This window comes from Quercus lobata, chromosome 5 (assembly GCF_001633185.2).
Source record: "Quercus lobata isolate SW786 chromosome 5, ValleyOak3.0 Primary Assembly, whole genome shotgun sequence".
In the NCBI taxonomy this organism is placed as follows: Eukaryota; Viridiplantae; Streptophyta; class Magnoliopsida; order Fagales; family Fagaceae; genus Quercus; species Quercus lobata.
This window is the reverse complement of record NC_044908.1, coordinates 1,126,933-1,144,782: the sequence shown is the minus strand read 5'-3', so window position 1 is coordinate 1,144,782 and position 17,850 is coordinate 1,126,933. Positions and strand designations below refer to the sequence as shown.

At 34.5% G+C, this 17,850-nt stretch overlaps 2 protein-coding genes across 4 annotated transcripts; both read left to right on the top strand.

Annotated features, from left to right (window-relative positions):
- Positions 1-2,009: 2,009 nt before the first annotated feature.
- Positions 2,010-3,808, top strand: LOC115992289 (translation initiation factor IF-2-like). The gene is made up of 2 exons (XM_031116441.1): positions 2,010-2,099; positions 2,934-3,808. Exon 2 carries the CDS (start codon positions 2,985-2,987, stop codon positions 3,513-3,515), a length of 531 nt encoding a protein of 176 aa, XP_030972301.1. The 5' UTR covers positions 2,010-2,099; positions 2,934-2,984; the 3' UTR covers positions 3,516-3,808.
- Positions 3,809-9,150: 5,342 nt separating this feature from the next.
- On the top strand, positions 9,151-17,357 carry LOC115989769 (pumilio homolog 23-like). 3 transcript variants are annotated; one of them, XM_031113631.1, is made up of 11 exons: positions 9,151-9,273; positions 10,330-10,576; positions 10,675-11,038; positions 11,242-11,544; positions 11,892-12,059; positions 12,436-12,579; positions 12,920-13,039; positions 13,296-13,481; positions 14,784-14,932; positions 16,142-16,324; positions 16,587-17,357. In XM_031113631.1, exons 2-11 carry the CDS (start codon positions 10,380-10,382, stop codon positions 16,972-16,974), a joined length of 2,202 nt encoding a protein of 733 aa, XP_030969491.1. In that variant the 5' UTR covers positions 9,151-9,273; positions 10,330-10,379; the 3' UTR covers positions 16,975-17,357. The 3 variants fall into 3 exon arrangements, with proteins under 3 accessions (XP_030969491.1, XP_030969489.1, XP_030969490.1); XM_031113629.1 differs by having other exon boundaries at positions 10,303-10,576; XM_031113630.1 differs by having other exon boundaries at positions 10,266-10,576.
- Positions 17,358-17,850: the final 493 nt, after the last annotated feature.

Sequence of the window (17,850 nt, the reverse complement as noted above, 5' to 3'; positions counted from 1 at the left end):
CTTGATTGAATATTTTAAAATAAGCAAATAAAAAGAAATAAAAATGAATGGAATGTAAATAATCTTGTTTGAGAGTAACATAGAGGGAATGAAATGAAATCATTTTATGACAATATTACTATTAGAACCCTATTTAAAAATAAATGGTTGAATATATAGAGGTATTTTGGGAGTTTTAGTTACAAATTCATTAAATCTAAATCCAATTCCTCCCATTTTTCCCAATTTCAGGAGGAATGAAAATTTGTGGTTTTAAGGGAATAGTAAGGAATGAGTGTTTCCTCCTACCCATTCCATTCCCTTGCACTTAAACTCCTAAATAAGGGAATGAATTTTTCATTCTCTCCATTAAAACTCCCAAAAAATGAAAATGAATAATATTCTAATTTTATTTTTTTCATTCATTTCCATTCCCTCCTCCCAAACGAGAGCTAAGGGTTTGGAAGGTGGAGGTCCCAGGTTTGAATTGCGCAATGAGAAGCGCTTGAAAAATAACTCCATACTCTTGGCTCATGCTCACTAGTGTCCTCGATGGGGCTGTATGCATAACTATAACTCATTTGGATCTAGGATTGTCCAGAAGACTCGGCAACCCGCTCAACCCGGCCAACGTGCCCGCATCCGACCCGCTGCCACCCGATCCGACGACTCCGGCGGTCGAACGCGAGTTCCAGCGAAGCTAACCCGACCCCACACGGGTCGGTTGTCGGTTTTTAGTTTCTAAACCCGTGACACTCGACCTGAACCGAATCCTTATCCTTTCCGGCAAAGTATTAAGATTTTCCGACTAGATCCGGCGAGATCTCGCCGTTATCCGATGAAATCTAGGCCAGATCTCGACGAATCCGGCCAGATTTCTATCCGATCTCGACGGATCCAGCCAAATTTTGGCCAGATCTTGATGGATCCGGCCAGATTTCGTCCCTAGTGATAAACCCGATACCGACCCGAATCAACCTGAAACCGACGAGACCCAAACTGAAAAATCTGACCAAGTCTCTGGGTCGGTTTTAGGTCAACTTTTTATTCACCCGCCCCAGTCGGGTCGAGTCTGGGTTGGGCACAAACCCGACCCATGGACACCCCTATTTGGATCCCTTGCTCCTATTGGCCTGAGTCCAATGGGTAGAGTGTCATCATACCCATGCCCAAGTAGAAAATGATAACTTAAGTGACCCCCTACCCATTTTTTTTTTCATAAAAGAAAAAAAATAGTCTAATTCACAGAAGTGGATTAACAATTAGTAAATTTTGCTAAACTCTGGTATCAAAGGTAGTATTAATTAGGATTGAAAATTAAACCAAAAAAAATTGCTTGAATCAAATCTAATTTTTCCATTTCTTTTTCAGTCTGGTTTCAATTTGAATTTTTGAAAAATAAATTTTTTAAGTTTGGTCTCAAATTTAGAACATATTAATTCGAACCAAATCAAAACCGTTCAATATGTATTAAATATTAACATGTACAAAATAGCCTTTATCTCAAGTTTTTGTTTTTGGAGAAATTTATCCTAAGTTTGAGTCAACAAAACTTAGGTACAATACGTTTAATTCCCCAATTAAATTATTCTATGTGTTCACTTAATCCACATTAGCATTAACAGTGTCAAACACCTAACGTGATGGTCATTTAAAAAAAAAAAAAAACCCAGTAGCACTATAGCCATGAGAACCCAACCATCACACGACAGTGCCAAAACACCACACCGGCGGCATCAAAACCACCTCACCAGTGGCACCAAAACCATCACACGGTGTTGTTGTTTTTTTTTTTTTTTTTTTTTATAAATTAATTAATTAATTTTTTTCCCCTGATTTCTTTTAAAAATAAACACACACAATTTTTTGTTTTTTTTTCTTCCCCTCTTGTCGTTTTGGGTTTCTCTTCTTATATCAAATTAAACCTACGTCGTTTTGGGTTTCTCTTGTTATATATCAAAACTACGTCGTTGCCGTCCTCGCTTCTCTCTTTCATTCGCTTCAGCCGTTGTTGTTCTCCCAAGACTCTTCTCTTCTCTCTCTCTCTCTCTCTCTCTCACGCGGACGCCGCTGCTTCTCTTCATTGTTGCTGGCTTTCTCGACCTCTCTCTTTATTTTGGGTATGTTCTCTTTTTTACTTAATTGAGAGTTATTTGTTTGCTGAAAATACATGATTTTGAGTTTATTTTTCTTGTGTTTGGGTGCTGAGAAAATATGGCAAAACCAGACAAATTTCGATTTCTTTGTATTTCATTTATATTATACTATTGTCCCATATTGATTATTTGTGATAATGTTTATTAATAGCACTTTAAAGGTTGCGTCTTTTTTCTGTTTCTCTGCTTATTTGTGATACTTGAGCTAAATATGGTTTCTGGGGTTTCTTATTTCCTTTTATTATTATTGTCATTTGGAACAATGGAGCATGTATTTATATAAATATTGCGTCTTGAGCTTGTGTTTTATAGTTTGTTGCAATTGAGTGAGCTGCAGTGATGTGGGTCCTTGTTTGTTGCTCAGTTTATTTACTTTGTTAGTGATGTTGTACTAATCAGCGATCACTATCTGAGTGAAAATAGTTTTGTTGGCTTGTTTTATAGGTAAAATTTAGTTACAATTTCTTAAGTGTGGAACCTTTGATATCCCGATTAAATTCAACTGTGTGGTATTTAACTATTTATTTTTGAACCCCAAATATGCGGTCTAGGAAGCTTTAACTATACACAAGGAACTGCATTGGCCAATAAGTCATATGGTTGAATTTAATAGGAGAATTTAAGATAAAGCACCTAAAGAACTTTACTGAAGTTTTCTTCTTGTTTTATTAGGTCCTAATCTGATGACTTATCAAATGTTTAAAAAGATTCGTGTGTGTCTGTAATAACTCTCACTTTTTATATTATTTTCAGAAACTAAGCTGAGCAAATATTGACCTCCTTTTGTTATAATTGCAGTATTAAAAAAATAAAAATAAAAATCTAGGTCTGTAGCATCAGTTTGTTACAATGCCGAAAAAAACTTATTCTAAAAAGGCTAGGCAAGTGCAAGAAAATAATAATGCTGTGGAAGAAGAAAAACCCTCTCCGGTGACAAAGAAGAGTTCTTCCAAAAAGGCTAAGCAAATGCAAGAAAATAATAATGCTGTGGAAGAAGAAAATCCCTCTCCGGTGACAAAAAAGAGTTCTTCCAAAAAGGCTAAACAAATGCAAGAAAGTAATAATGCTGTGGAAGAAGAAAAACTCTCTTCGGTGCAGAAAAAGGCTGTTAGTGAAATCGATGAAATCTTTGCAGGAAAGAAAAGGAAGAAGTCTGAATCTGAAAAGCCTAATGAAGAAGCAACTGGAAATCCTAAGAAGACTAAGAAAAAGAAGAAGGATAAAGGTTCTAATGATAGTGAGTTCGCTGAGCCACCTTCCCGGCCTAGAAAAAGAACAAATGATGGGTTTACTGTTTACACAGAAGAGGAGTTGGGTATTAATAAGTCTGATGCTGGATGTACCCCATTATGTCCATTTGATTGTTCTTGTTGTTTTTGAGGATACATGCAAAAATCTGTTGGGTGTAGTTGCTTCCTTTGATCCAGTGAATCTCTGAGATTTTCATGCAGTCTTGTACCTTTTCATTTGCTGTTTTGTTGCTATAATTTGAGGGTTTTGGAGCACAGCTTTCTTCTGCCTTGTACACTAGAACTAGATTACATTACTTTTTATCTTATTCAATCAATTTTGAGCTTATGATTAAGTATGACTTCTTTGAATCCAAGATATGAATCATTGTAAATTTCAAGGAAGAATTCAACGCTGATAGAGCCATGTAGTCTATCTGTTAGTCAAACTAATTCTCTTACACTTTCTTTTTTTTTTGGCTGAATATTCTCTTAAACATTTAAAGTAGAACATTATATAATTATTACATTTTTGCAGTCCTGAATTCATAGTGATAATACAGATATAGATATGGATTTTCATATAACTCATTTACTCGGTTCTTATAGTTTCATTTACTTGTGTAAATTGTGTGATGCACTCATTTTATTGCTTGGCATCCGAAAGCCTTTTTTACATTCTTCCAAAGTTGATCTTGGAAATGTCTCGCAACAACTAATATATAACACTGTTGTACATTTGGCTGATACAGGGTTCAATATCATATACTTGTTATTATTGTTGTTGTTTGTAATTAAAATGGTAGTAGCTTAAATCTCTGTTTGGGTTATTGGATAATTTTCTATAAGAAAAAGACAGCCCCTGAATGAAAAGGGTTTCTGTACCAAAAAAAAAAAAGTGTTTAGGATATTTTTTTCCCTTGTATTTTTGGGGTCTCTTCAACAGCCCATTTGGACCAGAGGGTCAAATTTTGCTCCAAAAGGGTCTAGTGTTATTGGGTTTCCACAACAAGGAAGGCTCAATTTGATGAAACCTTGTAAATCTTCTAATGTTGAAGGAAGTTTGGTTATTGGGAGGCCGCCTTCTTCTGCCTCTGTTCCTGTGCCTGAAATTGGAGGTATCAACTTTACATTGATTGATTGGTTGTTTCTGTTGCCTTGAGTTCTTATCTGGATGGTAGTGAATTCCTCATGTCTCAGTGCTTAGTGTCGTATTTTTTGCTCACATCTGGTCTGAAACCTGGAAAAGTGGAAGTTTTGTGCATTAGGTATGACCTTTTATCTGGTCCCAAGTCCGGACAAATGAGGGTTGCGGTGGGTTTATGGCCAGCATAAAATCTAGTTACTTTTCATGAATTGATCCTATATATACAGTAGTTGACCCTCATTAGTCTGTTGAGGATCCATGGTTGACCCCAAAAGTTTTGGGACTAAGGCCTTGTTGTTGTATTGGGATGGTAGTGACTTTATACTATCTTTTTCACATGGGAAGTATTTTTGTATGTATGTGCATGTGTTTTGAGTTGTTGGAAAGTGGCTCAAGCCCATTAAAATGCTTTGTTAGGTGTCAAGGTTTGGAATTTAAGTTTGTATTCATCTAACAGTGACATTATACCATCTGTAGAAGTAGTGTTTAGCGTGGACATTTCTTTGCCTTGATTGCTATTGGTATCTTCAATACGATTTACTAATGATGTGTACTTATTTGTCTGTATCTTTTCCAAGTTTTATGTTACCAATGAGTATTGAACCTTTGTGATAGACTCAATATTCATGTCAGAAGAAGCATAAATTACTCAAGGCAGTTTGATGTTGGATACTATCTATATAACAGTGTTTTGTTGAGTAATATATAATGAGAAATGACATTAGGATGGCGATATTACTGGCCCATCACAACCTTCATTCACCCCCTCACAATGCTAAGTTTAGAAACTGAGCTTAATTGTTTTGCCTTTTGCATTTCTATTTGTTTTGACTACTTTAGGGTAGCTTTCAATTCTTATTCTTTTTCTTTAATCTTGTTTTATCTCAGTTCAGAGAATTTGTATATTCTAATTTTCTGCTTGTTAAACATCTGCTTCTGCTTTGTCTGCATAGACAAGCGTAGTGGTCATTTTATTGCAATAACATTTGCAAACTCACCTGTAGAGCTTCCATAATTATTGCTTATTCTGGGTGTGATGTTAATTTCCATTACAATTTGTGCTATTGCTATGGCCATGAATCCTACAGAAACATCAGAATGAGTTACTTGTGTTATTGGAACTAATAAATAAATAAAAAGTAGTTATCTGTGTTTTTGCTTTTGGGGAAAATGGAAGCAGTGTAGAACAATAAGCTTGATACCTTTTCTTACTCTCTTGTTATGCACACAAAGCATTCTTTTTGCATAGAATCATATAAACAGATTAATGCTTATGACATTAAATATATCACCAATTGTCAGAAGCAGGACTTCAAGGCTGATCTGTTTTGCATGGAATGATCTGTTTTGCATGGAATTACTTGTTATGAAATGTAGGTAGTGGAAGTAGCTTTGTAGACTATGGTCTGACTGAAGCTGATCCTGAAGTACGCGGAATTATTGACAAGGAGAAGGCGCGGCAGTTCAAAAGCCTTGAGCTAATTGCCTCAAAGAATTTCACATATATTGTGTAAGGACACGAAAATCTGGCGGCCCAAACCCACTTAGAATAGTGAAATTTGTGTGACCCAGCTAAGCCCAAATCAATAGATATTTGTAAAGAGAGTGGGGTAAAACAAGGGAGGCTTAGCCCGAGGATACAAACAGGGAAAGAATGAACAAAAGTCCAAGATTAAATATATGAAAAGCTCTTTACAAGCTCGCCCGGGGACGAAATTTTTATGCTAGGAGATACATTGTTCTCTTTTTTTCTTTCTATCACTGTTCTTGCTCTAATCTCTCTCCTTTGATTATTTTTCTGGATCCCTTTATCTGGAAGTTCTCTTTCTTTATATACTCCTATGCCTATTACATCCTAACCCTCCATCTCCACTCGTCTAGACTCTCTTTAGGACACTTGTCCCCTTAAACTTCAGTTGAAGGTGGTAGAATGAGCTGCTTAGCTGTTAATTCCACTATTCAGGTCACTTCCCCATCAATGTAGTTGATAAAACTGTTACCAGTCATTTAATGTAGAGGCAGTAGGTGAGCTTTCACTGGAAACTTTCTTCACCTACCTTGACTCTCTCTCTAAACCCCATCCTCTTCATTTGGACTTCTAGGAAGTATTTTGTCTCTTCTCCTCCTATCCTCAGGTAAATCCCCTCTTCGGGCTTAGAATGCCTTTATAGTGATAATCATAGTTTGTTGTATCCTTTCTCGGTCCTCGGGTCCCCACATATTGTAATCTTAAATTAAAAATTAATACCAAGAGGAATAATATTTTGGTCCAAGTTGACCACCTAATCAAAGCTGGCCATGAACAAGAAATACAAATTTCTAAACAACAATAATTTAAAAAAAAAAATTATTTATGAATTTAAAAATGATAGTTAGTAATAGTAAATTTCAAGAGAGAGAGATCTTTAGCCACAAAATGATCATTCAACTTGAAATTTCATATACAAATAAAACAATCTATAAAACATGAAGCATTAGAACAAACCAAAGATCAAGACCATAATGAAATTGAAATGAGAGAGAGATTACCTTTGATAGTAGAGATCAAAAACCAAATTGCAATGGAAAAGAAAATTTTCCCATAACAAATGCTAAACTTTTTTTTTTTTTGAGGAACAAGTTGTAACTTGTTCCCCAAAAAAAAAAAAAAAACTTGTTTGTTATAACAAAGATAAAAGAGTACATACATAAACATGTAAATATGGAGAGAGAGAGAGAGAGAGGTGTTGAGGGAGGGGAGAAGTTGGGGAAGAGGAGGGGACCTTGTATGTTTTTTGAGGGAATGCTCATAAAAAAATCAATTTTTTTTTATTACTTTAATTGTATTATAGGACCAACCAGTTGCCATACAGGCATACAATTATTATTATTATTATGTTTTGGTTTCCACTTGGAAACCTCCATGAATGCACACATTAGTGGAATTAAAAGTGAGCATTTCTCTCTCTTAAAAAAAAAAGTGAGCATTTAAGGTTGAGTTTTTTATTATTTCCATTTAGTAGTAACACATGGGAAATATATTAAATGTATTGACACATGTCAAAAATGTTATATCATGGACAAATTACTGTTTTCCATGTGGCATTATTTTTTCATCTCCTCTCCATTTTCAATCCCCCACTTTTACATTCATTTAACCAAATGGACCCTAAATTCTACAATAATATCCTATCAAATTCTATCATGTTTTCTAGTCTAAAATATGATTTTTTTTAAAAAAAAATTTTAATTTTTTTTTGCAAGTATGTGGATATACTTGCACATAGTTAAAACTTAAAAGTTTTTTTAAATTATTTTTTTTAATATGATATAGTACCAACTTATAACGTTTACTCTATGATAATTGTTTTTTATCATAAGGTTAATATACCAATCAATTTTTTATGTAGATGGGATTTGAACCCTAAATCTCTTATTTTATGACCAAATATTTTACCAGTTAAACTAATAATACCATCACATGGTCAAAAGTTGAGTTGTCAATTAATTGTCAAATCGTAATTTAGTCTTGGTTAGAGTTCTAGTCTTGATAATATTTACTAATAGACCACATTTTCTAGTGGTCATGGGATCATTCTTAAGGGTTTGGGAGATGGAGGTCCCAGGTTCGAATTGTACAATAGGAAGTGCATGGAAAATAACTCCATGCCCTTACCTCATGCTCACTAGCACCCTTGATGAGGTTGGATGTACAACTATAACTCATTCGGATCTCCTGCTCATACAGGTCCGAACCCAGCGGGTAGAGTGTCACTACGATTATGTTCAAGTAGAAGATACTAACTCAAGTCACTCCCTACCCATTTTTTTCATAAAAAAAAAAAGTCTAATCCGCAGAAGCGAATTAACAAATAGTAGAGTTTGCTAACCTCTAGTATCAATGGTAGCATTAATTAGGACTGAAAATAAAACCAATCAAAACTGCTTGAATCAAATCTAATTTTTCCATTTCTTTCTCAGTTTGGTTTCAATATGAATTTTTGAGAAATAAATTTTTTAAGTTTGGTCTCAAATTCAAAACATATTGATTTGAACCAAACTGAAACTGATCAATATGTATTAAATATTAACATGTACAAAATAGTTTGAGATTGTACCATTAGACTTTATCCCATATTTTTGTTTTTTTGAGAAATTGATCCCAAGTCAGGCAAAACTTAAAATAAGTACCTTAAGTTCCCTAATTAAATGATTCTAGGTGTTCACTTAATCCGCATAAGCATTAACGGCGTCAAACACCTAACGTGATGGTCATTTAAAAAAAAAAAAAAAAACAAAAAACAAAACAAAACTCAACCACCTAACCAGCAGCACTATAACCATGAGGACCCAACCATCACACGAACACGACAGTGCCAAAACAACACACCGGTGGCATCAAAACTACCTCACCAGTGGCACCAAAACCATCACGGTGTGTGTGTGTATTTTTTTTTTTTTTTTTTTTTTTTTTGTTTTCTCCCCTAATTTCTTATAAAAATTTGACTACCACACCACGTTAAATTATTTAACATCGTTTGTTTGAGTCGACAACATAATGAGCCCCTACAGCCCTACTAAACTAAATACATATTTTTTCTTCTTGTCGTTTTGGGTTTCTCTTCTTATATTAAACTAAACCTACGTCGTTTTGGGTTTCTCTTGTTATATCAAACTACGTCGTTGTTGTCCTCTCTTCTCTCTTTCATTCACTTAAGCCGTTGATGTTCTCCCTCTCTGTGACGCGGACGCCGCTGCTTCTCCACCTCTCTCTTTATTTTGGGTATGTTCTCTTTTTTACTTAATTCTGAGTTATTTGTTTGCTGAATATACCTGATTTTGAGTATATTTTTCTTGTGTTTGCTTGGTGTTTGGGTGCTGAGAAAATATGGCAAAACCAGACAAATTTCGATTTCTTTGTATTTCATTTATATTATACTGTTGTCCCATATTGATTATTTGTGATAATGTTTATCAATAGAACTTTAAAGGTTGCCCCTTTTTTCTGTTTCTCTGCTTATTTGTGATACTTGAGCTAATATGGTTTATGGGGTTTCTTATTTCCTTTTATTATTATTGTCATTTGGAACAATGGAGCATGTATTTGTATAAATATTGCGTCTTGGACTTGTGTTTTATAGTTTGTTGCAATTGAGTGAGGTGCAGTGATGTGAGTCCTTGTTTGTTGCTCAGTTTATTTACTTTGGTAGTGTGTTGGCAAATTCAAAGTATTTGATGGTTCCTATGTTTTTTCTTTTCTTCATTTAGAGTTTGAGTTGGAACCCAATTCCCAACACTGTGCTAGGATGGATGCTACAACTTCATAGCATTATGGTTTTTTTTTTTTTTTTTTTTTTTGTGGGTGTTCTCAAAATTTGATGTTATTTGGACCTGGGTTTTAATGAATAAAAATTTAATTGTCTAGAGCCAGAACACTATTGAATTATTGACCTAAAATAGCAATGTTGCTGTGTTTCCAACGGAACTGCCCATGGTTCAAATCCCCTCTCCCCACTATCAAATCACCAAAAAGAAAAAAAAAAAAAAAAGTTCCTGGCTTTCACATTCATGGTTTTAATGGACTTGGTGAAAGTTAAGATGAAAAATTAGTGTTCAAAGGGATTCTTGACTTCAATTAGTTCCCTAATGTGACTTAAAAAAAAAAAAAAGGGGACATTAGATGATTTGCTTGATGCTTAACTTCCCTATATCTTCTATCAGCTTGCTGCTAACTTTAAATTTGTTTATGGTTATGTTTTTTTTATCATACCATAGATTACAGTAAGAACCCATTGTCAATTTGTTGACACAGTGCTTATGGTTTCTGTTGGTTCAAAAGCATTGCCGTTGAGAAGACGCAGGACCTGTAACTTTGTGGAGGATAGTATAATGGGTGAGGACAATCAATCATATAAACAGGGAAAAAGGAAAAAGGGCATGAACAGAAAGGCTAGTGGAGAAAGACATGGCTTTGATGGGTACAATTCCAACAAAAATGCATCTGGAAAAATGAGTGATGGATCCATGAAAGCCAGAAAATCCTCAGAGCATCAAAATACCTCGGTATCACAAACAACTCATGTCAGGTATTATAGCATATTTTATAACTTTGTCACCTTATTATTGCTTATCTTTTGCTGGTGGATGTATGGATTGTCTGACCTGACCTGACCTGATTTTGTAGGAAACAGGTTGACCCTGAAATGGCAAAGTATTTCTTGGAAATTGCAAATCTTTTTGAAAGTAGTGAGGTAGACCTGGAGGAACGTTCAGTTATATGTGGTAATGCTCTCGAAGAAACCAGGGGAAAAGAACTTGAAGTTGCAACAGATTATATCATAAGCCACACTTTGCAAACCCTCCTTGAGGGCTGTGATGTGGACCACCTTTGTGGTTTTCTTCGAAGCTGTGCAAAGGACTTCCTTTATATTGCAATGGATAGATCTGGTTCTCATGTAGCTGAGACAGCTATTAAGTCTTTAGCTAAGCATCTTCAGGACAATGATGCCTACTCAGTTATTGAAGAGGCTTTAACAATGTTATGCAAGGTATCTATGGGTTTTGGGTTTCTGTTGGCTCTGAGGAGTGTTTGAAGATGTCCATTGTGGAAATCAATGGTTTAAATGGGAAAAGTTCTAATGTCAAAAAATTAAAAATTGAAAGAGTAGCTTATAATTAAGATAATCTTGATTGGAATTATAAAATTGTTGTTCACTTTCTCTTCTTTTCATTTTGTTTTTTCCCCTATCAGGTTGTTGTAGCCAATCCTGTTGATTTGATGCGTTGCTGTTATGGATCTCATGTCCTTCGAAGTCTTCTTTGCCTTTGTAAAGGAGTAACAATAGATTCTACAGAGTTTCATGTCACAAAGTCATCGACTGTTCTTGCTGAACGATTAAATTTTAAAGCATCCCAAAGGGATGGAGACGATCCTCCACAACTTCAGCAGGGATTCCCAGATTTATTAAAGTTCCTCGTGTCAGGAATGTTGAATTGTACCAGAAAAGACATTATGACCCTGCAAGTTGATCAGTTTAGCAGTTTTGTTTTGCAGGCATGTTTCCAGTTTATTTATTTATAATTAATTTTTTGTTTGATAAGTTATCTTTTTAATTATTTCAAATGAATAAAGTTTTGGTAATTTGATGAGTCAAATTTTATTTAGTGAATTTATTTTCTCATATTCTTATAATTGACTAGCCTGATTGGATAAGATGAATTAGATGTACCATATAAATGAAGATTAAGCTATTCTTTCTACCTTCAAAAGAATTTGGTTGATGAATCTAGATTTCTATACTTGAGCAAGTTTATGAAGCTTCAAAATTGTTTTTTAGATAAGATCTTTATGTGCTTTATGGTGTGCTGAAATAGAAGATTTATTTATTTTTTCCTTGACAGACAGCTCTGAAGTTATTGGTGGGAAATGATGAAGAGTTACTGCATGTAATTCTTATCCTTCTTGGCTGCACCAAGAAAGATTTTGTGGAAGGAAATTTCATAGAAATGGCTGTGGTGCGAGATGTTGTAGATTTGATGAAAGAAACTTCGTTTAGCCATTTAATGGAGGTGAATGACTTATTGGATAAGACTGAAGCATATGTGCATTTAACATATATTAATCGCAAGTAACTTTTCATGATGAGTTGTGTCGTTGACTCTCTTAGCTTGTATTTCAATGCACTAATAAATTGATCTTTTGAAATAAAAGCAATTAATGTAACACCATAAGTTAGTTCATCATGATAACTTTACAGGTGGATGTGCAAATGCTATCTAATTATGCCATTATAACCATATGACTTACTGCGAGTGATCTCCCTTGAACAATTCATCAATGCAGTCACATTTCATTCATTAAAAAATTTGGCGTTTCTTTCTAATTGTTAATGATAGTAGCTTTTGCTAGTTTTAATTTTCTTTGAACTGTATGTAACATTTGCAGGTGATTTTGGAAGTGGCTCCTGAAATCTTGTACAATGAAATATTCACAAAAATTTTCAAGAATTCATTGTTTGAACTTTCATCTCATCATTGTGGAAACTTTGTTGTTCAATCACTGATTTCTCATGCGAGACATCAAGATCAAGTATGTATCAAAATTTTATTGACATAGACACTTATTCTCTTCAAAATATTCCTTCCTGTTTCAGATTTTCTATTGTAGGTTGTTAATTAAGAAAATTTTAATTACCCGGTCCTAGTCCCAACATAGATATGCTTTAGTTACATGCATTTAGTAGTTTAATTTAGTGGATTCTAAAAATAAAGTAGTTTAATTTAGTTACATGTATTTGTTTATGTTGGTGTTTTACTATTGTAACTTGTAAGCTACCTTGGCATATTTATTTTTTAACAAACTTATGCATTGTAACATCTTCTTGCAATTATTATTAATTTTTATTAACATGTCCTCATTTTGCTGTAAGATGGATTTGATTTGGGAGGAACTTGGTCCAAAATTTAAGGATCTTCTTGAAATGGGAAGATCAGGAGTTATTGCTTCACTCATTGCAGCAAGTCAAAGGCTTCATTGTTACGAACAAAAGGTTTATAACTCAATTTTCCTTTTTTCTTCTTCTTTTCATATGTTTTACTCTGTTAATTTTTAATTGAAATTATGAACTAAATATATATGTCAAGAAAACTCTCAACTTTCTTTTATCAAGATATTTGAATAAGATGGTTACTTATGATTATGATAACGGAAAGTAATGTCATAGCAGACTTTTTTCTTTCATTATTTTGGCTCTATTTTCCATGTCCTCAATCTGATCATGGTTGTCTCTCATTTTTGTTTTGCAGTGTTGTCAGGCCCTTGCTGCTGCAGCATGTTCAGTAGATGAGGCTCCCAAATACATTGTTCCTAGAATACTATTCCTTGACAACTACTTCCGCAGTGAAAATAAGGCCCTTTGGACCTGGACTAGTGGTGTCAAAATGCACGTCATGGGTTCTCTTATTCTGCAGGCAGTTTTTCGATATCAAAGTGTATGCAAACATTCTTGCATTTTTTATGGCTTCATAAATTGGTTTCTATAATTGTGGTAACTCTGCACCTATGCTTACATTACATCATGGTTCTGCTCAACTCAAACAACTAAGCTTTAAAACCTTCTTATTAAAAATGGCTATTTACATATTGTAGTTAGAAACCATCTAATTGTTTGAATCTGTTTATTGGGTCCGTCTAATTTTGTAGTTTTGCTTTTGTTGGCTGCCAAGTCCTTTTCCTGTCTTAGGGGAAATATCTCCCTCATATGTGTTTTCCCCCCTTTCTGCACCACATAATTTTTTTGTTTCCCATATTTTTTTTGGATCGGTAACGTAAAATTCTATCCAAAATCAAAGCCAACCCAAGTACATTGGAAATGTACTATAGGGGCAAAATAATCAAGAACCAAAATTACAATGATTAAGTAAAACAGGAAGGGAAAAACAAGAAAAAGACTGTAGAACTAAACTCCATTCAAGGAGAGTATGAAATAAAAAAAGACTTAATCTCAAAACCTGTACTCTTGGCTGGCTTCCAACAGACTTTGTTAGGACCAACACCCGCATTGTTTCCCATATTGAAAGTCATGTTGAGCTTCTAGTGCTGTTATTGGCATTTTAAAAGAAGTTCCTTTCAATTAGAAGAGATTAGATTAACTTGACAACAAATGAGCTGTTCTTTAGTGTGCTTTTCATTGTTTTGATTTTGGCTAATAATCTCCCAACTCTAAGTCGTGATGGACAGACAAAATATCAGTTGCATTGTGCTGATGCTGATCTTTTGTCTTTGGTAACTTCTATTGTGTGAGTTGTGAGGCTGTTTTGTTAGAATTAACTATATCAAATGGGAAATTCATATTTAGCGTTTTGTCACCTGTAATATCTAGGCCTTGCACCTTCTAATCATGTTGGGTTATATGATATTGCAGTAAGGTAATGACCCTATATTTCAGGCATTAAAAAGAACAATATATTATGTAAACTGTGATGACCATCTTATAGAGTTAAAAGATCAGATTATCTGGATTATCTTATATGGTTTGAAATTCGCAAAGAATCATATCTTTTAAAATGTTTCATATTTTAAACTACAAATGTATCACAAACTAGCATCTTAAGCTTGTTCCTCACGGTTGTTTGAGTAAGAAACAAAATAACTTTCTTCAGAAGTATTTTTGCCTGTTCTGAAGAGTGACTGCAATTATAATTTATAATTCAACTTTTTTTCAATATGTCGAGCAATTTCAGCATAATATATTTAATTATACAAGCACAACATATCTTGGGTCTGTTTCACAGGAATATATTCAGCCTTATATTTTGAGTATTACAATCATGGAAGCTGATCATGTACTTGAAGTAGCAAAAGATGCTGGGGGAGCACGTGTTATTGAAGCTTTTCTAAGTTCAGATGCTTCTGCAAAACTAAAGCGCAGATTGGTTGCAAAGTAATGTCTTTTAACTGTATTGGAAGCTTGTATTTCTATCACAAAGTTCTTATTTTAACGAAGGTCATCTTTTTCAATGGAATTGCTTAGAAAAAATGATGACCTATGTGCTTTATTATCTAATTTGCCTCTATATGTCAGTGTTAATCATTGTATAGGCCAGTCTCAAGCTTTGACCATTGTTGAAATATGTTTAAAACCAGAAGCAGTAAAACAAGTGGAAGTACTTTATTGTTTGAAACCTAGGATTGAACTGTCTATGCTGTGCCACAAATACGGATTATGTTATTATCATGGGTGGATTGTAATATAGTGAGGACTAGTACTTTCAAATAAAAATTTGAACTTTATTAGTGAAATTTTATCAACTTGGCAATATGTCTTTATGTGAAAAGATTAGATATTACAAAGATACAAGTATGACCATATGTAATAAAAATTTAATAGACTTCAGTTGTAAGTAGTAAATCATTACCAAGGCTAAGATATTGCTTTTATAAAAACTCTTTTTGTTTTTGTTCTGTTTATTCTTTTTTTCCCCTCCCCCTTAAAATATATTAAATTAACTGTTACCCTAGACTAATTTAAAGATGCAGGGTAGTTTCACCATTGAAATTCAGTTGTTTCAAATTGAAGTTTTTACTTAACTTCTCGCCACAATTAATTCAACCTGTGTTAAGAGTTGGAACCTTGGGGATAAAATGTACTTTGATGACTTCAACTAATTGTAATGTTCTAGGACTCCATTGGTGGTGCTGGGGCATGCACATTTCCCCGCAATAATTGGTAACAGAGGCTAAGCATTGATAGAAACCAGTAGAAGGAAAGAAAATGTCTGTTGAGGCAGTAATTACTCATTGCAGCACAATCTCTGATGTCTTTCTCCAGAAGAAAGCATAGTTCTGAATATATTGACAATTTGTAATATTAAGAACAAGGTTAAACTTACAAATATTAGACCTGCCTCATCCCACACTTGACAGCTGATATATTCTTGGAGACATCATCTTTGTTTCAATCACAATTCAATTTGGCCCTTGTCTTTATATTCCTTTGAACTCTGATTTACCCTCTGGTTAGCTCTTATTTCTGGAATTCAAATTGAAAAATGTTGGGAAACAATTTTAGTGCTTTCAATTTCCAATTTGCTACTGTATTTACTCTCCCCACACCCCCCCCCCCCCCCCTTTTTGGATATTTGGTTTGTAGGCTTCGAGGCCATTTTGGAGAGCTTTCAATGCAGTCATCAGGTTCATTTACTGTTGAGAAGTGTTTCACTGCTAGTAACATGTCACTAAGAGAGGCCATAGTATCTGAGTTGGTAACTGTGCAAAGTGAACTTTCCAGGACAAAGCAAGGCCCTCATCTCTTAAGAAAATTAGATGTTGACAGGTAAGCTTTTGGATATATTCATTGTTCAAGAAAAACTGATTCATAACTTACTGTTCTTGTAGAATTAGAAAACACAATACTAGAATTGCATTGCTTGTGCTAGTACCTCTATTTCACACTGGCAATTATGTTATAAGAAGGGAGAAACTTCTGTTACTTTTAATACAAGATTCTAGATTCATTTTCACTGAAATCAGATTTTGGCAGTAGCTTTTTCTTTTTAAGCTATGGTATGTTGATATCTTTTGGCTTATAACAACAGATTTGCTTCCCGACCTGATCAGTGGAGGTCAAAACAAACATCAAAACAATCAACTTACAAAGAGTTCTACACTACGTTTGGATCTAGTGAGGCCAAGTCGTCCAAACATGATGGTTTTCTTGTTGATACGCCCAAGAACTCATCACACCCAAAAGACTTGAAGGAAATGAGGAAGGAGATTGACCATCACCTGTCTTCTGGTGTACCATTTTTGAGCATGTCAGGCTCTAAGCGCAAGCCAAAAAAAACAGATCAGCGCAGTGGGAAATATCCAAAAAATTCAGTGGATGATGATATCACCAAGGCAAAAAAGAAAAAGTTGGACAAGAAAAAAGGTCATGGTGGGTCTGAGAATGCTGGAGCAGCAGTGAAAAAACAGAAGACATAAGCACAAATCAAAAACTATGACAAGAGGACACAGGAGAAACTGCAAGGAAGGATGCCGTGTTGAAAGCTTCCAAAATATGTAGAAAACATGAAGATCGGTAAAATCTACTTTTTGCTTTCAGCACTGTAAATTTTGACCTTAAGCTGTGTAGTCTATAACTTAAGTTGAGAAGAAACTGCTGAAAAGATCGCCTGGCTAAAGCCTTTGCAACTGAAGTTATAAACACGGAAGTGTACTTTGTGATTTTGATTTTTGTAAGATTAGTTGCATAGACTAATAAGTAATTACAAGCTGATGGAGTAAGAGAGGAGGTTACTATAGCCGTTTAGTTTTAGTGTCATGCTTGTACTTTCAATTGAAAGAAACTTTTTAATTTTTATTGAGCTTTTTGGTTAAGACTGGAAGTTATGTGCCTTTACAGTTTACTAAACACAATTGGAAGTTATTCTACTTGAACATCCAATAACTATAAATATTCATTCAACACCAAAACTGAACAGCCTGTGTTAGCTAAAAAAAATGTGAATGCATTACAGGGTGCCAATACACAAACACTGTTGTAGTCTGAGTAAAACACTACCGCCCTACTTCTAACAAATGAAAAAGAAAACTTAATATTGTTGAGGATCTAGTATTCCTTGTTCTGTACTTCAGCTGCCGTCAGATGGAGGAGTGGACCTGGAACAAAAACATGGCGTATAAGTCAGCTGTCGATGGCTAAAAGACTTGAAACTGTTGGTGGTAGAAATTACTTATTCTGTGTGGGATTTGAAGTAGATGGAGGTATCTTTCGAAAGCTCGAGTCCAGCTGCTTATCGGGAATCTTTCTTTTCCCTTGCAAGTCTTTAAGAGCTTGAGAAGATGATACTGAGAAGG